This window comes from Gopherus evgoodei, chromosome 8, assembly GCF_007399415.2.
Source record: "Gopherus evgoodei ecotype Sinaloan lineage chromosome 8, rGopEvg1_v1.p, whole genome shotgun sequence".
NCBI lineage: Eukaryota > Metazoa > Chordata > Testudines > Testudinidae > Gopherus > Gopherus evgoodei.
In genome coordinates, this window is record NC_044329.1 from 3,757,965 (window position 1) to 3,785,707 (window position 27,743).

General features: G+C 44.1%; 1 protein-coding gene across 7 annotated transcripts in view; it reads right to left on the bottom strand.

The window, feature by feature from the left end:
- The window catches only part of SGCD (sarcoglycan delta), a 517,054-nt gene that overhangs the window by 179,019 nt on the left and 310,292 nt on the right, over positions 1–27,743 (bottom strand). For all 7 annotated transcript variants that reach the window (XM_030572951.1, XM_030572954.1, XM_030572948.1 and 4 more), the window contains one exon: positions 21,065–21,250. In XM_030572951.1, coding sequence (XP_030428811.1) covers positions 21,065–21,250 — 186 coding nt within the window. The remainder of the gene's footprint in view (positions 1–21,064; positions 21,251–27,743) is intronic.

The following is a 27,743-nucleotide window of genomic DNA, read 5'->3' on the forward strand; positions in this document are numbered from 1 at the left end:
AGCCTTGGGCAGGCACGGAACTTTTCCTCAAACACATGCGTTGCCATTGGCCTGACTGGAGCCAACCCCCTCTCTCCACCAAATACAGAAGTCAAACTATGCCTATGCTTCTCACTCCTCCTTTGCTCCCAGGGGCAAGTCACTTACTGCAGCCCTTTTTAGTAGGTACAGATACATTCTGCCTGGTTGCACAGCCAGCTATGTTCGATGGTGCTCTCTCTAGTGGGTGGGGAAGAAATCCTAGGTTCTAACCCCGCCCCACCTATCTGCTTGGGGGAAGACAGTACTGTATTGGGTGCACGGCTCCTTTCCTCTTCCCACTGCTCCAGCTGCAATGTGGGAAGAGATAATGCAGCAGCACAGGTCATAGTGGGATTCTTACTCTTTATTACTGGTGCAGTGTTAGGTAGGAACACAACTGGCCCTAACCGTTGAAGACTTAAACAACGAGGAGTCCGGTGGCACCTTAAAGACTAACAGATTTATTTGGGCAAGAGATTTCGTGGGTAAAAAACCCACTTCTTCAGATGCATGGAGTGAAAATTACAGATGCAAGCATAAATATACTGTCAAGTATCAGAGGGGTAGCCGTGTTAGTCTGGATCTGTAAAAGCAGCAAAGAATCCTGTGGCACCTTATAGACTAACAGACGTTTTGGAGCATGAGCTTTCGTGGGTGAATACCCACTGATGCATCTGAGGAAGTGGGTATTCACCCACGAAAGCTCATGCTCCAAAACGTCTGTTAGTCTATAAGGTGCCACAGGATTCTTTGCTCCTTTTATAAATATACTGGTACATGAAGAGAAGGGAACTAACACAGCTACCCTTCTGTTGTTTAAGTCTTGCATACTGCTTCTGTTTAAATAAAGGAAATGGCAAACCAGCACGACTTTTCCTCAGAGTTTCCTACTGAAATAGAGAATTTAAGAATAAATGCAACCCTTCTGTAAATAAGAGATGAATTATCCAGCACTGCCTTCAATTTCAGTTGACCTCTACCATCTATAGTTCCCTCGGTCAATGCACAATACTGAGTGACCTTTAGGTCACTTACTAACTAAGACAAATATCTGTCTTCAATGCTTGTTGACAATTGCCTTCAAATTAAGATGAAATTTGCCAACCCCATTACACTGTTCTGCTTTCCTGACTATGCCTCATTCACTGTGTTAGGGGAATAGCCAGCACATATGAAACACAGACATTTCATTCCCATCCTTTCTGTATCCCAGCCACTCAGCTCAAGCTAAGTTTTTGCTTTTTTTTGCAAGAAGTTGAGTTATTCTGCACAATTTACTGTGTCTTTTTCACATTTGGTGAAAACTGGACATAAAAGAAACCCTTAATTCAGCAAATATATAAGGCACAAATTCCCTCTTTAGCACATGGAAGAAATTCAGAATGTAAAAGGCGTTCATTCTTTTAGGCTTCCCAAAACAAAGTGCTTTAATATTCTGTTTTGAAAGACTATTTGTTTCCACACACCAAACCTTCCTGCTAAGTCATCTGAACTAGAATTAGCAAAACTGACCTCACCCACAACTATGCAGGACTAAAGGTATTTTTAAAAGGCCTCTTAAGAAAAGCAGCCTTTTCACCATGAAGTGAGCCTGCTTCTTAAGCAAGAACACTGAAAGGTCACATCCTTTTTCAACTGCTAACCCATAACAGCAGGATCAAGAGATCCCCTAGGATTTTCTATGTATGCAATTGGCAAGCAATGAAACTCCATGTCTGAGCCAACTGCTGCACACTAAGCTGATTCTGAAAGGAGAACTCATTCCTGCTAAATATTTCATGTATTTCATTATACATTCAACAAAATTGTATCCCTCAGGCTAATAATAAGACAGGCACAGGAAGCATGTTCCTGTTGAATTATATTACATTGTATGTTAATGAACCCTGCAAGAATACAGTCATGCAGAAGGCTTTTCAATATTCATACATATCTGACAGAGAATAAACAATGGGAAAAGGTCATTTATACTGCTTTAATTTATGGATTTTTTCCATTTTTATTTGTATAGTACCTGTCTTTAGCTGTATAGTACAGGACAGGATTCTAATATGGTCAAAGGCCTTGTTTACAGCTGCTGTGCCTCCAATGGAAGCAGCCAATGGTCATATGAAAGCGACAGCAGATGTAATTAGGTGAAAGTTGTAATTCAAGTGAGACACACCTGGGACTAAGCCGGTGGTTTTGTGTGTGATGTACTGTGATGACGTCTTTCCCATATATAGTGACTTTCAAAGTGAAATCAAACCCTCTCAAAGCAAGAGGCATTGCTCCTTTCATAATGCCAAGTAGATGGTCTATAATCTCGGAGACAAATGAAACTAAAGTTTAAAATCCAGGCATTCCCCTCTATTACGTGCCGCAGATGGGAATTGCACACAGTGACTTCGCATATGGTATAGCACACTCGCTATGTGGAGATGTAGCAGCACAGGACAATAGGAAATATCAAAAAAGGGGGCATAGTAACAAGTAAGGTGGCAGGGGGCTGGTCACACACATCCATGTGAGCCTTGCTGACACCGATTCCCGAATTCAGGACATTATATGGGAAGGGAACTGCCAGCTGTTAGCATTAACTCAGAACACTATTCTGTGCTTCTCTACCAGAAGCATGTCTCGGATGGGTGTCCTAATCATATGCTCACTGGCGGAGACTTCATAGTAGCAGGGTGAGACAGAGGCGTGCTGTACAAAAGCTGGAAGAGGGTCTATATTAGGTGTGTGCTCTGTAGGGTTTCCATGGCTCTGTCTAGCCCAACGTAGGGATGTATGTGGCTCTCATCACCAAAGTATCTGAGCATCTTTCCCAAACTTACTGCATCCTATGAGGATTTTGTTTTTTTTTCCCCCAGGATGCTTCTCCACAGCCTTTTGCAGCAAATGGATTGGGATGAAAGTTGGTTACTGGATCAGGTTCTGATGAAAGAAGAAAGAAATTTATGGCTATGTTCTCCAGGGCCATGGAAAGAAGCAACGGGCCCAGCCCAGCACGCTCCCCCACTGCAGCAGCTTCTCTACACCCACTCTGTCAGGTTAAGGATCCAGTGGATTTGCAGTTGAGATTGACAAGGGTGGGGAACAGCTGCTCTGTGCAGCACACTTCCTTCACCACCCAGTGCATCCTGGAGTCATAAAGGAAGCTAATGCGGCTCCTAGCATCTCCACATGCAGGCCTGGGGGTGTTGTAAGAATTGGGCCCACATGTGTACCTCGCTTATTTATAAAAAGTGTTATAATAGCCTATAGCAATAAATATTGATGGGAAAAGGTGCAGAGGGGAGTCAGAAGTCTGAATTAGTCCAAACAAAGAGGCCTACTGATGTAATTCAAAGACGTGTTTAGATCATGTCTGGTAAACAAGAGAAGTGCAGGACTGAAAACTGGGCATGTCGGAAGTTAGGCTTAGTTGGTGGACAAAATAATGAGGGTGCAACAAACATGACAGTATCCTGGATCAACCATACTGAATTAAATTAAATCTTACTGAATTAAGTTTAAGTACTTTAGGAGTTCATTGTATTACAAACGTTTATACATTGTTCTGGGATTGTATGGAATTTCTTTAGAAGGAGGAAGACATGATTAATGTTATCTCTGGGCAGCGTTATAAACATCGGAGATCTGTTTGGGACAATCCACGTGAAGAGGATTTCCAAGGAGATCTTTCAAAGCTACACCCTGGGGAGAAAAACCCATTGTCTGCTGATTACCTGCTCCTGGAACTCCAGCTCAAGGACCCTGAACTGTAGAAAGGATGACCTACACTCTTCAAGTGTGTTCTTGTTCTGGGCCAAAGCATGTTATGAGCCTGAAACCACAGGAAAACCTCTGTGTGAGGGTTTGACAGACTGCTCATCTGCCAGAGATCACGCTAGAGTTACAGTGATGTCTAGTAAGCTTATTAGCATGCATGTAAGTTCTTTTATTCTTTTCAATACGTATTCTATGTAATACTTTTATATTAAGTATAAAATGTTCTTGCTTAGAAAGAGCTCTGTGGTAACTTATAATTATGGCAGCGACATTGTGTACCGTCTCCGAAGAGAAGGCATAAGAAGCCTGCTTAGGCATCCTGTCTTTTGCTGGGAATATCACCGTATAGTCAGGGAACTGTGCTGCCTGGAAATAGATCTGTTCTAGGAATTATTCTGGGGAGGTTCTCTGGCTGGTGCTATACAAGAAGTCAGACTAGATGTTCACAGTAGTTCCTTTCGGAATCTAAATACCCCAGTCAGAACGGAGAGACACTTGTCTGCCCCCAAGAGAGGCAAGAGCTGAGGAATCCTTGCTGGACCACAGAGGGGGAATACAGGTACAGCTGCCCTGAAATGTGACAGAGGGGACAGGCTATTCTGCCCAACACACCCCTCTGGGGTCCTCAAAAAAAGACTTTGGGGGAAAATATGGTCTGACCAATGCCAACACTGGTTGACTAAGAGACAAGGAAAGGAGAGCACTTCACCATCACAGCTGTCACCCCCACTGTCCCCTGGGACTCCAGACCTTCTTTGTCCTAATTCTGAGAGATGTCCTGACCATACCAGGCCAAAGAGGGACTGCAATGATACTGCCACCTCCACCTCTACAGGCTACATCCGAGTTACCATTTGAGATGTGCAAATCTCTCTCTCGCCCGCTCCTTTTTCTTCCTCGCTTTACTTCTTCTCTTTCCTATCCCTCTGCTTTTGCCTTCTGTCGAACACAAGTCTGATTTAGCCAGCCCAGGCTGCATATTTTGAGACTGCTGTAAGCCTCTGACCAGAAACTCTGCTAAAAGCAATGTGCAAAACAGCCTGACCCTGGTACAAGTTTGCCAGGTCTTGTGTGGCTGACGAGGCCTTGTGCTTTTCCGGCTGTAAAGCTGCAAGTCAGGGTCAACACCAGAGACAAAAGCTGGATTTTCTCTGTTATTCTTCTCTCTCTCCCCCCGCACTTTTGTGCATGTTCATTTTGTTTTGTCTTAAAGGAAGCAGGGTCAGATATTAACAACAGATCCAGCCCATCTCAACTAACTTCTTTTCTTTTCCTCAAAAGAACAGCTTACTACCATCTTTAATACCCACTAAGAGACTGTCAAACAAGGAATTTTTTTTCTTCTAAAGGTTCTTTCCAGCTAAAGGGAACAAGGGATGCTGTTAAAATGAAAACCCAACTTAATACTTCACTTCTCAATCGCTTTGTTTCTCATTGTTTTCTGTATCTTTAATAAAAGGTTTAAAGGATTTTAAATTGTGTGTTTGGCATGGGACTAAGCAGGCTGAGCTCTCTGGATAACAAACCCCAAACCTTGTTTAAAATTGTTTCATGTTGCAGAGTTCTAGAGTCACATTAACAATGCTTATATTCTGTCAAAATTAATACAGTATTCCTCAGATGGTGTAAATCAGCATCAGTGGAGTTAGACTGATTTTCCCAGCAAAGGATTTCATCCATTTTGTTGTTTTCACAAAATTAAGCTCCGGTTGTTTCTACAATTACTCCTAGGAGAGAAAAATCAGCTGGCAGAGTCAGCAACAACTGCACAAAACTGTGTACATTTATAAAGGAAATGAAGCCCTGAACATAGCTGCGGAAAAAGATACATTTGTAATACTGTGCAACAGGAGGTCCCTGAATGGGCTGCTATGTAAATGGAATAACCATTTGGGCAATTAAAGAAGATTAAATATGCACATTTCAGAAACACACCACTGCCCTGGCTTTTGACTAATTAAACTTTAAATTAACTGGTTAAAGCTATGCTAAAGAATCTTTTATCAAAATCCTCTGGTCATTTCTAATAGAAGAGTTTTCAGGGATCCATCTGAAGGAGTAAACTGGTTTGGGGGGAACTGAAAAGACTTCATTCAGAAGGAATTACTGGAGATGTAGAGGCTTACACTTAGGTTAAGCTGCCCTTCATTTTCTCAGGAGCAGCGTTTAATTAAATGCAAATAATCACAAATTCCATCCAGGAGATTGCTGTAATTTCACAAGTAGTTACTACAGTATCTCATTTAAAAAGGAAAAGATGAAGGCAGTGCTGTTGGGTGGTTGAGAACATGGTGGGAATCCAAAAGGAAAAGGTTCAAATCCCTGCTAGGGTGGACATACTTGAATCTGTTCCTCTTTTATAAATCTGTCAGTGCTCACCTCATTTTGCTGTTAACCAACCGAGTTGTCCCTTCATGCCACTGCAATGGAGTGTGATCTCGCAGCTCTGAAAAAAGGAACTCTAGCAGGGGGTAGGAACTCATCTGTCTCTAGAAGCAGACAGACCAGATTATTTTTAATTAATATTTTGCTGCCCGAGTTTCAAGCCAGGTACATATTTCAACAGAGATGATCTTTTAGTGCATTATTTGAGTCAAAGTCTACTTGTGATATTAACATCTCTTTCCTGGCCTCCCACTCCTTTTATTTAGACAACTGAAATCTAAAAGCAGCTAGTCTGCAACAGTAGGGCACATAAATCAGTGCTTTGAGACAGATGGCCTGGTTCTTCACTGCCTACCTCCCTGCATCTCATGTAATAATTTAGACATACAAAATGGTAGTGTTTTCCATCCCCTTTTGCCAGCTGTATATGACTATACAGCATGCAAGGAATAGGGTCCACAGGTCTAAGACATGAATCTTCGCTCTTTTATACAAGTGTAATTAAATGGAGTCAGTCCCCATTTACACCATTCTGAGATATGAATCTGGTTCCAGTTCTCTTTCTCTCTCTCATCTTTCTTTGTGATCTCCAAAGCCCAGACAATGTTAAGCGGACTTCCCTAAATTCCCTAAATTCCATGCCATTCACTTAATACTGAGTTCACTGTACCCAGATGGAATGGGGCAGCAGAGCTGGAAGGAAAACAGTTTTCCTGTCCCACAAGAATTTGAAATTTCAGAAAAATTTCCCATTCCGCATCAGGACAGAAAGTCAAAATCTCAGAAACTCTTGTAAAAAATAAAAATCAGGTCAACCAAAATGCTTCATTTTGATCATTTCTAAATGCTTTGTTTTCAACTTTTAAAAAAAAGTTTACTGTAAATTAATTTAAATTTCAAAACAAAGAATTGTTTCCACCATATGGAGGCCCATTATACCCAAACCCACTTCATGCTCAACTCTTCCAGTCAACAGGCACTGAAGGCCTGTTGCAAATGGACAATTTTTGCTTTTTTTCAGTAGCGTTCTTTACAAGATGGCTCAGTACTTCTGGGCACATGGACACTGAGAGGGGAATGCTAATTGACCCAACCAGCAGGTTAGCCTTTAGGAAAGCCACATAGAAAAGGTACTCCAGAACAACTACATTCTGCTTATAGCAATGCCTGTTAGGTGATTCATCCTAAAAACAAACAAGATATCGGAGGGACATCAGAAAGCACCAGATAGACCAGAAGTATCAAAAAAACAGAGATTATCAAAACTAACTATCCAGATGATCAATTCTGTTAAGCAGTTCATCTACACATTTCTAAATTAAGTCATTTCTTATACTAGAAGGCAAGAATATGAGGAAAATCAGATTATACATGATTCACAGAACAAGCCCATTGCCAGCATTTTACCAGTGCTATACACCTTTCAGAGGTTCTTGTAGGGTATAGCTACACTTGCAGCTGTACAGTGCTGCCATGGGAGCGCTCCCGTGGCAGCGCTTTGAAGTGCAAGTGTGGTCGCGGAGCCAGAGCTGGGAGAGAGCTCTCCCAGCGCTGCAGGTACTCCACCTCCCCGTGGCGATTAGCTTAGCGCTGGGGCACTGTTTACACTGGTGCTTTATAGTGCTGTAACTTGCTGCGCTCGGGGGGGTGTTTTCACACCCCTGAGCGAGAAAGTTGCAGCGCTGTAAAGCGCCAGTGTAGCCAAGGCCTTAGCTACAGATCTATCTCTGCTTCAGACATTCTAGTCTGAAGATTGTCTTTTGCTGACACTTAGAAGAATGCGACTGTGAAGTCTCTTATTTCTTATGATGAGAGAGAAGTCCAGAACAAGACCCCAGGAGTTTGGCAAAGGGGGATTTGGAACTGGAAGTTCATGCCTCATCCCTCTCTATAAAAATGGGCTGAACCAAGACTCTTGAAACTTTGGAGGAAATGAACATTTGCATTCTTGGCCCATTCGTAGCAATGGTATTGATTCAAAGTGGCAAACTGTGGTCTTTCAGAACTGGCATAATGATTCCACACATTTTTTCATTCCCCCCCTCTTATGCTCCCTTTCTTTACGTCTCTCTTTCTCTACCCTTCTAATTACTTAGATTACTCTCACACCTAGGAACCCTAGGGACGGATCAGGACCCCATTCTGATGGGTGCTGTACACACATTTAGAGCAAGATCATTCCTTCTCTCCTTCCTTGCATTTTAGACTTGTGTTCCAATGCTACTGCAGATGTATCTCCTCCCCTTCTGACCATGCTCCACTCAGCTCCTCGCCCCACTGAAGTGCAGCAGGGAGTGAAGCACCAAAGGACCTTCCTTACATAGACAGGAGTACTCATTAGCCGGCACTCTCTGCCTGTGACTTGAGGGCACACCACAGAGGAGGGCACCAATTAGAGGAGTACGGGGCCTGCATGTCAGCAGCAGGAACGATGCTCCCAAAGCACAAGAATTACTGTAAGGCAAGGGTGAACGGGGCCCAAGAAATGGTCAATGTGCAGGATCCTGGCACTGTTCTGAAGGGGTGAGAAGTCCAATGTTCATGCCAGTTTAATACTTGGCCTTTGTGATGGAGTGCAGAGGGCTAGAATGTGAGCCAGCTCTCTGGTCACTAATAGTACTAACTCGGTACCCCTGGAGAAGGCCTAACTGGAGAGAGGTGTGCCAGATTCAGGCTAGTGAGTCAATGAGCCAGTAATCCCATTAACAGGGAAACTGTGCAAAAGGGCACAGGAAAGCATGCTTGGCAGGGCAGGGAGAAGGAGAGAAACAGAAGGCTAGTAGAGCCTCACAAAAGGAGTTCTCGGAGTAGGAACCTGAGATGGTGCTAGCCCACTGGGGCCCTAAACAGGAATATTTTTGTTCCCCCAACACATAATAAAAAGCAAATAGGGGGCCCCCTGAGCTGCTCGGGGCAGCTGGCTCCGGTAGGAACAACTTAACCTCCCACCCCACCCCACATCTTTTAGAGAAGGGGTTAGAAAGTTTAGCTACAGCATAAAGGTCTGGGGACACTGCTATGTATTGGTGGAGGGATTAAAACACTAAATCTGCAAGATGATGGTGTTTACAAACAAGGAGGTCTCAGATCAGTCTGTGTTCCTGAAGGAGGTGACATGGCATGCCACCCCATCACCCTGGTCACTCAATAACAGACCCAAAAGTGGCAATTCTTCAACAACAAAAACTTCACAAACAGACTCCAATGTGAAACTGCAGAATGGGAATTAATTTGCAAACTGGACACCGTCACATTAGGCCTGAATAAAGACTGGGAGTGGCTGGGTCACTACTAAACCTAAACCTAATTTCCCTCATACTAATTTCCTCCTACTGTTACTCACACCTTCTTGTCAACTGTCTGCAATGGGCCATTCTCATTACCACCACAAAAGTGATTTTTCCTCCTTTGGTATCCTACTGTTAATTGAATTGTCTCGTTAGACTGACCTCCCACTTGGTATGGCAACTCCCATCTTTTCATGTATTTATACCTGCTACTGTATTTTCCACTCCATGCATCTGATGAAGTGGGTTCTAGCCCACAAAAGCTTATGCTCAAATAAATTTGTTAGTCTCTAAGGTGCCACAAGGACTCCTCGTTTTTACCCCATCAGTATTCCTCTGGTGAAGGTTGCAAAAAGGGATGACAGTTGTGACGTGGACACATCTCACTAGGAACTGTCCCCAGCTCATCAGATCCCTTCATCTACTGCAGGCCGCAGGATAGTTATTGGAGAACAACAACTTTTGGTCACTCCTGACCTGGCTGGAAATGGACTTTCAAGTCAGAGTCCAAATGCTCCATATCACATTACAAATCTCCTGCTCCTCACCTCCCTTCCCACTCTATTTTTGTCCCTGTTTTTGGAGAAACTAAACAAAGCAGTAATGTATTTTTAATGTGGTGATGTATTTCCTTGCTGCGTAGATGTGCAGGAACCTGGCTGTTCTAACTCGATCGCTGGGACTAGACACCAGATCTGCCAGAAGATGTTAAGCCTGTACGCATGCACTGAACTGCAAGCACATGTTGAAAGCACCACATGTTGCAGGTTTGTGATACTTTGCATTCTCTCATATGAAAATATACTGAGTTGGGGGCAGTATATCTGCTCTTGTAATATCTTTAAAGCACAGGAAAAAGTTCCACATATTTGATTACTGATCTCCTTTGTATTAGCTCCCGTGCCCTTCACATCTCAGCACTGGCGTAATCTACTCTATCATTAAACTGACCGTTTTCATTCAATAGGTTGATCAGTGCAGCTCCCATCACAAAATCTCCCTTTAGTGAATGAGAAATTTTTCTTTCAGTCTGAAACTTTTAAATTTAATTCAAGGAGTTAATTTTGGGATTAATAAAACTCAACTTTTTGAAGTCTGTGGGCCTGAATCTCTCTGGCTTTATACTTTGCCTTATTTATATCAGTGCTGCCAAATCAAACAGGAAAGATTGTAACTGAGTGGCTGGAAGGAGCAAAGTCCTTGTGCGTCATGCTGGAAATGTATAAACACAGAGCTGGCTTGAGAGGTCCCTAATCTTGTTCTCTGAGGCCTGCTCTACACACAAAATTGCACGACTTTAACTAAAAGGAGTGATTTCAAACCAATTTAGAAACATGGGAGCAAGTCTGTGTGTGGACAATCCTTAATGGTTTTAGGAGTGTCTTAAATCACTCTATTTTAAGCCTGTAATCGATTTAAGCTGAAATGATTTAAGAAGCTCTTGTACTGATTTAAGACCATCTAGTCACAAAGTTGCACCTACGTAATTAAATCGGCAGCCTACCCATATAAAGTCCAGAGAAGCTCTAGACAGAATGAGAAAGAGGCACTGACAGACAGCATAGAGGAGTATGAACTGAAGGGGAGTTGGCTTTTGATGTAGTCATTAGTGAGAGTAAAATAAAGAAATCCTGTTAAATTAACAAACACAAATAACAATCAATCAGTCAAAACCCCCATCTCTTGTACATTTAAAGAGAAAACCAAATTCAGCCTAGAAGCAAGGTTCAAGGAGCTATTCAAATCAATGAGGTACTCTTCAGAGGAGAGCAGTTTAGCCCACAAAAGCAATAAAAAGAGCATAAACTATGGCAAGTGAAGTGTAAGAAGGAAATTAGGAGCCCTAACAGGAGATTTGAAAAGCAAATAGCCAAAGGCAGGAAAACAAACAAGTCGTCATTATCTAAGTATATTGGAAGTAAGAAGGCTGCCAATGAATCAATAGGTCCACTGGACCATCAGGGATAAAGGGGACAATTGAGGAGGATAAGGACACTGCTGACAAACTAAATTATTTCTTTGTAATAATCATCACAAGAGAGGAAGTTGGGGAGATGTGAATCCCAGAAGACAGGCTTTTTTGGTAATAAAGATGAGACAATGTCAGAGATTGAGGTGCCAAATGAAACAGATGAATTGAAGAGCAGCAGGTCCTCACGACTGGATGGTATACACCCCAGGGGATGGCAGAAACTTCGTAATGAAAAGGTTGAGCTACTAACAAAAATATGCACTCAAATCCCCTACTACACCAGATACCAAATGACTAGAGGCTAACAAGTATTGGATTTACCCTTAAAAAGCCTCTTTTTCATATGTGGTACAAGGAGATTTGATCTCTGATAATGGGGGGGAGGGGAAATCATTTCTCATTCTACCAGGGCGTAAATGAGAACTTGGTGTGCAGAATTCCGAGGAAAAATCCATGGGGTGAAATCCGACAAAACACTCATTGACTTCAATAGGGTCTGGCTTTCAGCCACGGACTCTTTTGTTGCATAGCACTAGAGCACGGGCTCACCAATGTCACTGCACCACAACCCCCTTCTGACAACAAAGTTACAACATGACCCCGGGAAGAGAGCAGAGACTAAGCCCCACTGCCCTGGGTGGGGGAAGAGGGAGCCACAGCTCGGGCGCTGCCACCCTGGAGTGCAGCTCGGGCTTCAGCTTCAGTCCTGGGTCCCAGCAGGTCTAATGCTGGCCCCGGCAACCCCGTAAAAATGGAGTCCTGACCCACAGTTTGAGAACCACTACACTAGAGAATTATACATTGCATTGTAGTCATGGTTGGAGCCTTATAAAGATTAGAGCCTTTACATCTAGAGAAGCAGTTCTGTAGAACTTGGAGAGAGGTGAACTTGAAACAAGGTGAAATATACAAAGTGCTTGAGTCGAGTAGAAAATCTCAAAAAATGTATTACTCATCTTATAGAAAGAACAAAATGAATTAAGAGGGGGGAAATATACAATTTTTGTGAGAGAGGGAGAAACGTGGCCCCTGCAGCAATAAAGCTGATGCAACTTTAAATCTAATTCCAAACCTAACCACTTTTAGCTGATTGATTACAGTAGCTGTAAAATATAGAGGAGAACTTTAAGCCACAAGGTTGGGTATTTTTACTTCTAATGCTGGCAGAGCAAAATATCTTCTTACCTCTAGGGAGACCCCAGAGAAACCAGCAACAAGCGAGCCCAGACTGTAGGATCACATTTTATTCAGAAGAAATTTTTAATGAAAAAAATAATTAAAACAAACCCTATTACTTTAAACCATTAGTAAGAGAAGCCCGCTTATTAGCTGAGATGAGTTTTCCTAACTCTAATCCATCTTCACTGCTGTTATTTCTCCACTGTTTTCATGTAATTAAAATGTGGCAGGTACTTTACACACCAGGGGGACTAATTGTATTAAAATAACTCTTTATAACCAACTTTACAAAGCTCATTTTTTTTATGGTGTTTGAATAAAGAAATCAGGATAGTATCACTACTCAGCCTTTATACTGCATACAGCAGCAACATTTAGCCTCTTTATGTTGTTAACAATTCACTTGCAATATTTAAATACACATTTTCAGCTTTAAACAAGACTTTATTTATTTAAACAAAAAATATAACAGAGGCATTGGTCTGTTCCTCTGCAATGTTTAACTTTAAGAGATGCCAGATGCTGGAATTAAAGACCCCAAATCCTTGAGTGGCACAGGAAGGAGAATGGGGAGTTTCTGTGGGCTATGATTAGGGTAAATCTCTGACTGACAGGGGTTAGCAAGAATCTTTTGTATGGGCAGATTACTTCAATTTCCTACAGCAGGATTCTAGTTGTTATTGGAGATAGGCTATGGGACTAGATGGACCACTGGTCTGATGCAGTCTTGGCAATTCCTATGTTCCATTTCCCAGAAGGTGAAGAACACAGAATGTAACATGGCAGGTATAGATTTGCAGAAATCAGGTCAGCCTGGACTTGCAGAAATCTCCACACAACACTCAAACTCCCTCTCTGCTCTTTGCATGTGACAAAGTCACACCCTCCTATGCTGGGGGAAATGGAGGCAGGGTGTGGATGAAGCGGTAACGTGGCCGGGGAACCTAATCTCCCTATATTTGGGTTCTCCTACCCATGTGAATGAGAGATGCTGGCACACATGCGTTTGGAAGGAGACACTGGCTCTACCCTGTGGTGCTGATTTGAAGGGCCAGTGGAACTTGGAAGTTACAAAATAGTTTCCTTGAAAATGATTTTATAGGATCTGCACTTTGCAGGAACTGTCATATTGCAAGATGACTTAGGAACAAATACATGTATTACGATAATGTCTAGAGGCCTCAATCAGGGATCAGGGCCACTAGACACTGTACACAAATATGACAAGACAGCCCCTAACCAAAGAGCTTACAATCCTCAAATAGGATGAAATAACTGACTGCAGCTATAACAAATAGAAGAACAGGGGGAAAATAAGCAAGCAGTGAGCCAATCCTGATTAGCTTTATGAGCAGAAGTGCAGTTTGGCATTTGGCATTTAATGAAGCTTATTGACCATTATTCTCTTATCAACACTATTTAGCTGTCTTGCTGTTATCCAAGAGTCTCCACAGATGGGCCCCATGGGAAATGTTTTAAACTGTTACATTATTTGCAATAAAAGGCATCTGATTCTAGCCTTGTGGAAGGTGGCCAATGGTTTGTCATTCCTCATTCTATGAGCCTACCTGGCCTCATGTTATTTGAAATTAGGATCCTGTTTTCTTATGTGCTCAAATAAGTACATCTTTTATTGTTATATTTGAAAATCTATACAACAGAGCACTATTTAAAGATGGTCTAAACTGATTACAGTAATTGTCAAAACACAGGTCCTTAGCATCTAACTACCAAGCATATATGTCCATAGGTATGTGTGTATTCATTAAAAGGCAGTTAACAGCAAGGTCCATTGTTAAAGAACTACCTTATTAGACATTATGAAAAGTGGAACTCAAATAGGAAGACAATTAGGAACTTGCGCTACAATCCTGCAATTGGAGCTCCAAGAATGAATCTTTGCCCATCCCACTGACATCATGCGGCTCTGCACAGGCATAAGAATACGTCCCCACTGGACACCATGGGTCAGATTATCCTCTGCTTTGCATCTTGTGCAGCCATTCATTGCTGTGCAAACTGGGTGTCAAATCCTATGCACAGGCGTGAATGACTTCCCCAGACGCAAGGCAAGACAGTGGAGATGCAAGGCAAGGCTGCTTAAATCAGTCTGCAAAAAGAGAAGCCCAGATACTTCGTTTCTGTTTTAAACCCTCAAACATTTAACTTATGAAATACCAAATTACATGAGTTAGGCATTCTTCATTCAATAGCACTGGTGTTCAAATGTCCCTCAGCTAAGACTCTGATTTGATAAAGGGTTGCACTGGGAAGAATGCCTCCACAAGCCTGAATGGTGGAAAGGAGTAGGGTGGAATTAAAGAGGTGCAAAGGTATTTCACTTGATTTGGTGCAAATGGAGAAGATTGTTATTTCCATAGGCGCTGACTCCGGGGCTGGAACATCCATGGGGAAAAATTGGTGGCTGCTCTGCACCCACTGGCAGCTCCTTGCCCTGCCCCAGCTCACCTCTGCCTCCTCCCTTGAGTGCACCGCATCCCCGCTTCTCCTCCCAGTGCTTGCCGCAGCTTGCTGTGGGAGGAAGGGAGAGGAGCGGGAATGCGGCACGCTCAGGGGAAGAGGCAGGGCCGAGGCAGGGATTTGGGGAAGGAGTGGGGCAGAGATTTTGGGGAAGGGGTTGGAATGGGGCAGGGGCGGGAGGGGGTGAGCACCCACCGGCGCCGGGAGAAGCTGGCGCCTATGGTTATCTCCATAAGAACAGCTCTGCTTTGGGAAGGGTTCCCCACCCCCAAAACTGTCCTTTCCTCCTCCTTTCCCCAGTCTCCATTATCAGCATTCATTACAGTCCTGAGGTTTCCCCAGCAGAAGGTTTGCTGTGCTTACTAACATGCAATGAGTACACCTACTGGATATAATGTGCCCTTGTATTGCCAGGACCTCCCTGTGGAGCTCAACTCACTGGAGCTTTATGGGGAGAGCTGGGGGGTGGGAAGAGGACAGGGGGCAAAGTGTGACCTCCATGAGGAGGGCTCTTAGGCGAATGTCCCATGCTTTCTGCGTCCTTGGCCTGAAGTTCTTGCAGATTTTGCACTTTTCTTTTGTGTGCGACTCCCCCAAACACTTTAGGCAACTGCTGTGATATTCATAGATTCATAGATTCTAGGACTGGAAGGGACCTCGAGAGGCCATCGAGTCCAGTCCCCTGCCCTCATGGCAGGACCAAATACTGTCTAGACCGTTGCTAACTGACATCGGCTTACTGCAAGTGTAGCACGGTTTGAAGCCTGGGGACTGGCATGCCCCACCCGAGGGCAAAGTCCCTGCTGGAACTCCAACAAACTAACAACTTCTTACACTTAACACTTAATTATTAACTAACTATCTATCAACTATATACAAGAGAATCACTAATAGGCAACAGAACCATTATCACACTTGCAAAGCAAGAGGAAGGCACTCCGACCAAACATCACGGATGGTAAGAAGGAACCGAGAGGGCGTAGAGCCAGCGGCACCTCGTGTACCGGCGCATGAGCACAGGACTCCAGAGGGCGCCAGAGCCAGCCTGACACGATACTGCTAAGGCAAAACATTCAGACTTCGGCGTACCTGGGTGCACACACACCTAGAATGGAATCGACATAAGCAAGCACTCGAAGATCTTTCTCCTACTTCTGGAAGGGCTGGCAGCCTGCCAAAGGGATGTCCCTCCTTGCTGCAGGTAGCTCAGACCTGTCAGGCGCTGTGGCTAACGTCCTAGCAGAATTGTTTTGCCTCCCTGGAATGGCCCTCACCTCCTCGTATCAGAGCAGGGGGAAATTAAGGGTTTTGCCTACTTGCAGCCATTAGCTGGAGAATTTTACTCCATTCATTATTTAAAAATTAAAATTGACCCTAAATTTCTTTAATGCAGGGGCCCTTAAAGGGTTTTTCTGAAAAGGAGGACTTCCCATCGGGGCAACTCAGATGCAGCTCTGCCCTCAGACACACACAGCCTGTTACGCGTTGCAAGGCAGTGGTGCAGAGCCTTGATCTACCATGTCTGTTTGTGCCTTGTCTGTTTTCAGTGCTGACTCCTTGGCTTCACCCACCTCCCTCTGTTCCAGCATAAGGACAACGCCAAGCAGAGCCAGAACTTCCCTCAGCAACCCGTCCACATGAATCTGCCAGATCCCTACCAAGCTAGCAGGGACAGCCATGCCAGCTGCTTTAATGCCTCATCGCCATCAGGTTCAGCTATCCTCTCCCATAGGTGCTGTCATAACATTTCTTCCCAGATCTGGACCGTAGCGTCCAAAATATGGGTGTTAGCATGAAAACCTCCAAGCTTAGTTACCAGCTTGGACCTGGTAATTGCTGCCACCAGCCAGGAATTATACAGTGCCTAGCTCACTGTGGTCTCCCCAAAACCTTCCCTGGGGGACCCCCAGACTCAGATGCCTTGAGTCTTACAACAAAGGGAAATAACGCTCTCCCCTTGTTTCCTTGTTACTTCCTCCCAGGCTCCCCTCCCTGGACGACCCTAGGAGATTCCCTGCTTCAAGTCCTTGAAACACAAATACTGAGAGATCAAATCTCCCTCTCCCCTCATCCACAGGATATGCAAAGTCAGGCTTAGTAAATCTAACACAAAGAGAGTTTCCGCCTGACTTCTTCCTCCCACCAATTCCCTGGAGTCCCCACTAAAGAAAAAACTCCAACAGGTCTTAAAAAGAAAGCTTTATATAAAAAGAAAGAAAAAGGACATAAACATGGTCTCTGTATTAAGGTGACAATATACCGGGTCAATTGCTTAAAAGAAAAATGAATAAACAGCCTTATCCAAAAAGAATACACTCCAGCAACTGCACACATGTAAATACAAAAAAACAATATAAACCTATTGTCTTACTATCCTTGTACTTACAACTTGGAAACAGAAGATTATAAAGCCTGGAGATTCCTGTGGTCACTCTCCGAGCCAAGAGAGAAAACAGACCAAGAACAAAGGACTCACACCCAAAACTTCCCTCCACCCAGATTTTAAAAAGTCTTGTTTCCTGATTGGTCCTCTGGTCAGGTGTTTGGTTCCCTGTGTTAACCCTTTACAGGTAAAAGAACATTAACCCTTAGCTATCTGTTTATGACAGGTGCTTCTCACCAGCTCCAATCTGGAGCAAGAGCTGTTCATCGTGGAAGTCTGCCCCAGCTTGGGGACACCAACACCTATCAAACGAGCTTGCACACAGAAGGATTAAGTTCTCCCTCAGGGACACTATGAGAATTCCTCTGCAGCGTTAAAAGCTTCTGCCACAGCAATGTCTTTCTCAGGGGCCAATCTTGCTCAGATCGATATCCTCATTCACTGCCTACCAGCCAAAGGCCAGAAAACCTCCTCCCCACTCAGCAAATCTCCTCCTTCAACAAAGAGTTTGTCTTTACAACAGAAGCACATAGTCCTTTTGGGGATTCCAGACGTCATTATCATTCTACATTCAACGGAGAGAACTGGAACAGGTACACCAGAGGAGAAAGATCCAGGCAGGACTTCAAACCTCCTCCATCTCTAAAACACGCTTCCTGACTTGCAGCAACCTTCAGGGAACTTGGAAGGAAGATCATGGGTTGCAGGAGGGAAATGTCTGGAAAAGACACCAGGCATTCTGCGCTTCATACATATGACAAGGGAAGTGTGTGTGTGTGTGTGTGGGGAATTAAACAGCAGTTTGCGCAGTTCCATACATAACTGATTCAACAGTGAGCCAGTTTAATTGAATAAAAATGGAATCCTCATGTTATTACCCAGCACTTGGCACATGAAACATGACTCACCGGCCCCACCCATTCAGAGATCAAGAGGAAAAGAGCATGGGGGGCAAGGGGGAAGTGCTCTAAAAATGTGTGTTTCTGGACCATCTCGGACAGTTGGGTAACAGAACTGATTCTACACGGATACCTAACAGTACTGAACTCCTTCCTTGAGGACTGATTCAGTTACTCTGGGTCACACATGCCTATAAGGGATTGCAATGCTTGGGAACAAAAGTAAAAATTGAAAGTACTGTGCCCACTGAAACACAAAATTCCCCTGGGTTTTGTGGCTCTGTGTCTGTGACACAGTTTGGATATTGGTGTATATGTATATGTGCATTTCATTTCACGATGTGATTCAAACTTATTGGCTTATACCTGAGCATAGGTTTTACAAATCCCTACAAAACAGATCCCCTTTCAGGCTTCAGGATTTAGAGCCTTTGTTATTATCACCACAAACTGTTCACTGCCTACTAAACTTACACGTTATGAAAATGAATTAATTAAATACCTATTGGAATCTATTTTACCCTGGGACTGGTACAAAACCAGTGTCACAGAGTGGCCGGACCTTTAAGGGGAACTGGGCCCAGCCATATCTGTGACCAATTAGTGGATGCTTTAAGGCCAGGGATCAGGTGATCGCTTGAAGGTCACCTCTTCTTCATATAAGCCAGCAAGTAGCGCAGTTGAGCTGAACAGCTGCAGGCACTGCCAGGCAGGCTCCTGCAAGAGTCCCTGGGTCAGGAGGAAGAACCCAGTTTACATATCACTCAAGCAGAGTACAATCAAGAAGGAAGCAGAGGCTCACCTGGATTCACAGAAACATAATCCTGTAGGGCATAGATAGGCCCCTGAAGACGACCTTGGCCAGGGAAAAAGGATACGATTGATGTGTTGAACGTATGTTATTTTGCAGAAATAAAGCTGAGTCTCTCAAGAAAACGGAACTGAAATCCAGTGGCTGGCGAATGTTCTTTGGTGCATAAGCTGGTGAGTTAGAACACTGGCTTACAACCAGGTATTAATAGCTGGGGTAAGAGCAGTTTTCCAACACTGCAGCAATATTCATGTCCCAGCAGCTATTTTCTAAAATGTATTACTATAAGAAGACACAAGTTTTTCTTAATAAGGGCACTAATCCCATCAGAGTAAATAACTGGTTTGGTAAAGCTTTAATCATTCCTAATTTTCACTCACCCCTTAGTTAACTATGGGTAATAGCTAATTTCTTCTAGATTACTGCTTTAAAAGGTTTTCCTCCCAAAGCACGCATGCAGTACAGCTGCATTGCCATTTACTGTACGTCTTGAAAGTACAATTGTTAGAGCGCCACAAATTATAATGGCATAGTAAAAAACGACAAAGAGTCCTGTGGCACCTCATAGACTAACAGAAGGTGCCACAGGACTCTGTCGCTTTTTACAGATTGAACACAGCTACCCCTGTGATAAATGGCATAGCAGTTAGTCTGTTGGATACAATAAATTTACTCAACCTCTCACTGACTGTCAAAGAGATAACGTAGGTTAGGTCTGATCAGAGTTTGGGCAGAATCAAGTGAAGAAAGGGGAAAAACAAAGATGAGATGCTTCAAAAGTGGTAATCACATCAGGTCCCACAGATCTAAGAAACTGACCAGGTGGAATCTGATCTTACAGCTCTCTCATGAGATAGCTCTGTGGTTACATTTTCAAAGTTAGCACCATTTAAAGACCCTGATGCTCCTAAGTAATTTCTACCTGACCAGCTTGACAAAGTTCTCCCCTCCTCAGGAAGTAATCCTATCATGATTACTCTGCTCAGCTCGCTTAAAAACTGGAGTCTGGTGAGTGGCTTTACAGCAGAACTTTCCAACATGTGGATTTAGTGTGTCATGGTGTGATGTTTCACTGTATGCTGACTTTTAGTTTATTTCCATGTATATTATAGGTGAAACTCACTCCCGTACGGAGGGCCAACTAAAGGTCTATGCACAATTTAACTCCTCACAAAAGAGTGTAAATAGAATTGGCTCCAGAGGCTGAAATGGATTCCTTTGTAGTCTATCTCCCATTAGGTTGGACAGGAGTTTATCCATTGAACTTCGGTGGGAGTTGGATTGGGCCCTGTATCTGGGTCCCAGTCAGCAGGTAACTCCTGCTTAAAGTATTAACAGGAGAACCAGATGGAAACTCCTGCATCCAGAGGACAGACTACGCTCTACTAATTTTCATCTAAATAAGATATGCAATGTGGCCAGCTCTTATGATTTTATCAGAAGTTACACAATTTTTTGGGTGTTTTTCATAAAGCCTCAGTTTCTGAAGACATGACATTACATTAGAATTGCATCTTTCATTTTTTTAAAAAGCTTCTAGCCCTCATGAAGAAAAACTGAAAAATGTAAAGCAAAAAGGCTCAAAAACTGAGACAAATAATAAGTGAAAAAACATCCCAAATTGAACATGTTTTCAAATATGACTTTTCAGCCAATTTCATTATTTTGGGGGACCTAACACATGATTTTTGAATGTCTAGGCTTGTTAAAACTGCATACAGCCTTGAGAATCCTTCTCCAGGAGATTAAGCAGATTACTGAAGACCTTCACACTTGGCCCATAATATCTGGGAACCCCAACACCATGAAGCTGTATCTTAAATGATGCCTGAAGGAAATTTAATTGGCCTCCCCCAGGATTCACCCCCCCTTTTGAAAACCCCTACTTACAATTGTGAAATTCATAACCTTGAGAATCCAGATGGTCATGGCAAGGTTCACCAGGATTAAAATCATTAGGAGTAGCACAAAGAAATAGAGGCATCTCTTCCTCCAGCCGTAAATCCCCACTTTGTATACCTGCGGGCCTTCTGAGCTCTGCATGGCACTCCTGTGTGCGTACTGTTCCTGAGGCATCTGAAACAAGCACAGAAAAATAAGCATGACCGTTACGCTGCAGGATGAATCAAATGGTGAGAAATGTCTTGTGAGAACGATTTGTCTTGGGACATGGATCTATGCTGATTAGAGCATTTTTAAATTCGGAAATTACCAGCTGGACAGTGCCTCTCCCTGTGGCTTGTTTCTGTGTTGTTCCTCTCACAGCTCATTTTATATACATCATAATACAGTTTTTATAGAGGCGCACGCACTGTGTAAGGGCTTCCCACAGAGACCACTCTCCAGTGACTCTCAGCAGCTCTGTTTTTTGCAAGGCAGGCACTCGGGGCCCTCTTGAAATCCAGAGAGTAAAATTTTTGCATGCGCTTGGCAAAAGAAGTTGAGTTCAGCAGTTTGGTTTGAAGATGCAATATTACTTCTCTGAGGCTTTCATTAAAAAAAAAATCACCTCAAATAGAATTATTCTTGGTGGCCAAGAAAAAGAAGAAGGGGGGAGGAGTTTGGCGTCTTTATTTCTCTCTCCTCATCCCTACCCGCTGCCCCAGGGAAACTTAAAATGTGAAGTTCTCCAGCTGCGCATCCCAAATCAAATTACTGCTGAAAGATTTACACCGAACGGAGGTTTCTGTTATTGCTGGCTCTGCCACTTACACTTGCTTTGCTGAACAGGGAGGCACTGTGTGTCTGTGGCAGTGCACTGGGAAAGCCATGCAAGGGTCTTGGAGGTAAAAGAGGAGAGAGAGGAAAGGAAGCAGGTGTAGTTACTAAGGTATCTCCAAACACCAGCTCTGTGGTGTTCCTGTAAAATGCACAGATTTTTTTAATTCCACCAACAAGAGCCTGGTTGTGCAACCCTTAGTTTCTTACTCATGCAAACTCTCCCCTGGATTTCAGTGGGACTTCTAGCATGAGTAAAGGCTCCCATTTGTAAGGGGTGCACAATTCTGGTCACAGGAATAGATGGTAGCATATATGCCATAGTCCTGAGCAGGGAACCATGCAGAGCTGCACCCCTTCAGCCGGAGCACCAAGGAGTTTACGTTTGCCTGAGGCATGATCTCTTTTGGTGCTTTCCTGGGCACAGAGGGGGTGGGCATGTTGCATTAGTCATTGTCCACTCCAACACGCTGGCTTCCTGTGCCCCTTTGCACCTTCTTTCTGGCATCTTGCTCCCAAGAGAAGAAGGAGCCACTTCTGCACTTCCAAATCACAGGGGCTGTACGAGGCGCTGGCACAGCTCTTCGGGTGTAAGAGAAAGCTTGAGTGTGTGTGCGTGCACACTCCTTGTACACCCCTTCTCCCCTGTGCACCCAATATAAAGGTTGTCACAGTCTGACCCTTAACATCCTAACCACAGCGTGAGCACTACCTGCTGAACTAAACTACTGCTGTATAAAAGGCTCCTGACTCATTTTGCAACGATTTCATAGGATTTCCCCAGGGAACTGCTTCTTACCTTTGCAGGTCTGAAGGGACAAGCTGAAGATCACAGAATCATGAAAATGTTGGAATGAAAGGGACTCATCAGGTCCATTGCCCTGCACTGAGGCAGGACTAAGAATTATAACCATCCCTGGATAATTGAAAATTCCTAACACCAAGTAGTTTGCTGAATGTTTTGCAATTAGCCTGCTAGAGACAGATTAAGAGGTTACAGGGAGCTCTCTGGAGCTACAGACTCAAGGCCACTGCCTCCTTGCTCACTACATCTTCCACCTGTCTTTGTTTTACATGAATTACAAAAGTTGCAACAGAGGATGAAGTGACATACGTCCTCCTCCATACAAGATGGTGAGAACAAAAACTTAATGGAAATGAGAAGTCATTTGGTAGCAACATCTTTATTACCACTATTAGGGTATCTGCTGGCTTTTAGGAGGAGTTTTGTCAGAGCTTTTGTATTCCCTGGGCCAGACCGTGCTATTAAGGCATAGTCCTCGAGAGATACTGGTGCAGAGCCCATCATGAGTCCCTGTGGGGCAAATTCCTCCTTCGTGTAACTCCATTTGCTTCAGGGCTGAAGTTCATGTCGCATCTTTGGCAACGGAACAACTCATTGCTCTAATGCTGGAGCTCTTTGGCCATTTTGTGCTATCCACCACAGCACAGGACACAGGTGATGGCAATTCTAGGAGGCAGTCTGAAAGGGTCTAGTTTCGGAATCACTACCACTCTCTGGCCTTTGTGCCAACTTTTGGTACAATGTGCGTGCTGGGATGGGAAACAGGATGGCTAAATGGGAGCTTTTCATTCACAGACTGAGGGGTCAGCAGGCTTTCCCTCCTCCTTCACTAGACCTCACACCTGGGCTCTGAGTAACTATAATCATCCATTTTGTGCCCCTCCAACTCATACCAGAGACAGGTTCAGCCCCTGGCTCTGGTAAGGTGGCTTAGTGTCTATACTGACAACTCAAGCATTCAAAATTCATAAGTCAGACCCCCCAAAATGTGAGATTGGTTTAAAAATCACAAGATTTTGAAAATAATAAATGTTAGTGGGGGGTGGGGGAGGTGTTTATTTGCCTTCTAGTTTTTAAGCCAAGAGTACACTTGGGTCACATTTTCAAAAACTTTTCTCCACAACCTGGAGGGCTAGACATTTGCTTAAAAAAATACAAAACACCAAAGAGAGCTGATTCTCAAGTAATAACATGACTCCAGGAGGTAGGGCTTTATGTAAGACACCAACTATCACGAGACTCCACCAGGCAGCACAGTACAATCTCCTCTGCCTACTTTTGAGCCCTGCTCAGCAGCAAGATTGAATTTACTATCTTTCAGACACGAGGGACTGTATTTCCTTGCAAAACTAAGCCTAGAATCATATGAGGCACAGAAATGTCAGTCTGTAAAAATAGCCATTCCCAAGCACGGATATCTAAGAGCACTCCAGAAGCTGGAATCTATGTCTCCAGAGATAAACCCAGAGACAAAGGGCCTGGAATTTCCCTTGCAAAAATACACTTAAATATGGTGTGAGGAGCCTCCTCCTGCACCCCAAACCCCTCATCCCCAGCCCCACATCAGATCCCTCCCCCCCTCCCCCCACACCCCAACCTCCTGCCCCAGCCTGGAGCCCCCTCCAGCACCCTGAACCCCTCATTTCTGGCCCCACTCCCACTCCCAGCCCAGAACCCTTACCTCCTCCCACACCACATCCCTGCCTCAGCCCAGAGCCCCCTCCCATACTCCAAATCCCTCGGCTTCACCCCCGAGCCTGGAGACCCCTACTGAACCTCAAACTCCTCATCCCTGGCCCCACCTCAGAGCCCACACCCCTAGCCGGAGCCCTCACCCCCTCCTGCGCTCCCACTCCCTGAGCCAGCCCAGTGAAAATGAGCAAGTGAGGGAGGGTGGGGAAAGCAAGCGACAGAGGGAGCAGGGATGGATTGAGCAGGGCCTCAGCGGAGGGACAGGGCAGGGGAGCAGGGCAAGGGTGTTCGGTTTTGTGGAAATAGAAAGTTGGCAACCCTAAGCAGGGTATCCTGGAAAGCACACACTAAATGCAACCTCTCCCTTGGAAAGACTGAACTGTCTCTCTAATCTATTGAATCATGCTGCAGGCTCAGCCAGTCAATGAACCAAACACAAGTACCACATGACTTCAACACGTGACTTCTATCCAGCTCCAAACTCTGTGTACATCGCAAAGAAGTTTCCTCTTTTTTTTTCCACCCTGTGATTCAGAGAGTGGGGAAAATGTCATGTCCAACTCTGGTAAATGTGCAGACACCAAAAGATTTCTATGGGAACAGCATGTAGCCACAGAAACAGGCTGATTATGAGTATTTCTGTGGTTCACATCAAACATTTTGCGCAGCTCTCTTCTGAACAGTGATGTATCATGTACATACTGCAGCATATATGAGGCCACCCCATGTTTATACCAAGAATATAACATAGGATTCATAGCGAAGGAACGTACTGCACTGACAACAAAAGAAAATGCTCAGATTGTCCATTATCTAGAGGAAAAGAAAAACTGATGAACTTAAAAGTGCTGAGGGATATTAAACAAATGAGTAGAATGAAAAGCTTTGCAAGGCAACTGCAAAAGAAGCAAAAAGCATCTGCTATCAATATTCTACTCTATGTGAGAGAGAAAAATATGCTAGTTATAGTTTACATCTTGGCAATTTCTCCCTACTTAAACATGAAGCAGCAAACTAAGCACCACAAAGAGAATATTATTTGGAAAGAGTGTTTTGTTTTGCAAGGATTCTTCCTTTAGAAATAGATAATACTGGTTTGTAAAGGAAAATTCAGAGGAGGGGTTATTTGTTGAGCTTTTAAGTTTTTGTTTCAAGAAAGGATAGACATGCCTATTGTTTGACTGTACGTTAGCGTGTGAAAAATTTGTATTCTAACAGAAGTGGTAAAAACAGAGAAGTAACATAGCCACTGAATACGTCAGCATTAAAGTGTCCCACCTTTCCACACGCTGGGTTTCAAGACACTTGCATGGAGTCGCTGCCACACTTACAACCCTGCTCAAAATCCAGAACTACAGAGGTTGCCCTTTACAACTTTCCAGTTTTGCCTCCGGCAGCCTCACCCCCAATATTAGCTGTATACCCTAGAGACTCCTTATACCAGATACCACACACAGGGCCTGCTCTAAAGTCCATTGAAGCCATGGGAGCTTTTCCACTGACTTAATGGGCTGAAAATCAGGCCCAGAAGGAGACAGCTTTATTTACTTCTCAGGCTAAGTTTACTCTACAAGCTAGGGGTGTGACCCTGCAGCTCATGTCAGCTCTCATCTCTATTTATACTTCTGCTGGCTCTAGGGTGACCACACAGTAAGTGTGAAAAATTGGGACGGGGTGAGGGGTAATAGGAACCTATTTAAGAAAAAGCCCCAAATATCAGGACTGTCCCTATAAAATCGGGACATCTGGTCACTCTAGCTGGCTCGCTGAGAGCTAGTGGGAGGATGCACATAGGAGCAGGGGATAGACATACCTTTAGAGGCCACTAGGCGAGTGCCACACAGATTTCTCCCTGCAACTTTTTTGCAGCAAGGCCTCAGTATCTGCAGAAGCCTTTGTAACAGTTGTTATGGGCTGAGGATCGCCGAAAGCAGACTCGGACAAAAGGGATCACAAATAAAAAAATTAATAGAAACCACTTTCTATAAATCACACCATGTCTCATTAGTTACAGTCTCACATGCGTCTTCTCGCTTTTATCAAGCCCTGCTTGCGTGGAAATAGCAGATTGTTGATTTCCTGTTTCATGCAGCTGGAGCTCGTCTTGCTCAGGCTGCAGTATCTGCATTATCAATTTATTGAACAGGAGTTGTTTTATCTTTACAGGGAAGGATTTTTTAAAAAATAATCTAATAAGCACACATTTCCGTTGGAAACACCGGTGTCATCAGATCTCCTGCAGATTTACAGGTGGGCAAATCTGTGTTGGCTAAATCAGGGCTCAGAACAGAGTGAGTCCCAAGAGGAGGAATCAATGCCATTCCTGTGCCTGGGAGTTTTTCTTTTATCTAAATGATTAATGTTTTGCACCAAAATGATTTCAAACTGAAGGGAAATACACTGGGGGCAGGGGAGTTCTGCCTCCATTGGGAGGCCTGCATCTTTTGTCACTGCAATGTCCCAGAGTTCTTGGAAATGACCTGCTCTGATTCTGACCCACTCATCTGTTTGGAGCTGTAAAGAGCTGCTTGCTGAAGTGAAGAACTGAGGCAGACGCAGTTCTCTTCTTACCCAATGCAGTCAGACCCCAGCCGAAGCTTTAATCTAATATACTGACATCATTCTACTGTGTGTTGTGTGTGTATGTAAGCTGTACATCTCTCTCTCCACAGCGCAAGACAATACAATTTCGGGTTTACTGTCCAGAGGAGGTGTGCACTTCAGTGCTGGGCAATTCCTAATTGAGCTCTCCTATGCAGAGCTCATCTCAGCATCTGTGTGAATACAGCTGCAGCTGGGTGAGTCTCTGCCTGTGTGGTGCTGGAAGGAGGCTCGAAACACTGTCACAGCAGCACAGAGTAAGGGGAACTCCGGCTGCTGGGGCAGGCAGGCTCAGTGGTATCCCAGTTGGAAGTGGCACCAGGGGGGGAACTCGTCACAAGAATCCATGCTAAAAGGTGCTGACTGTCTTAGACCCCTAAGCAGTGCCCCAGAAGTGCACTTCCACACTCATCTACAAGAGGGGCTCCTGATCTGGAACTTCATGGGATTTGAGAGAGGCAGCGTTTGTCCCTGCAGTTTCCCTGCGACAATCAAAGTGGGCAAAACAGCCATTTGAGCTTACAGGTAGTTCGTTTGCACAAAACAAAGACATATGACTCAGAGGCTGGAGCTACAAAAATGGCTCAATACTTTTGCAGAATATTTATTTATTTGCCTGAGTTTGCATGAGCTAGTGGACTGATCAAGAAACTTTTAAATTCTAATCCCCAGCTGTTCTACTGATTCACACAACAGGCTTGGGCACAGGGACATGGGAACTACCATCCCAAAGACCATTATCAGAGGATGGTG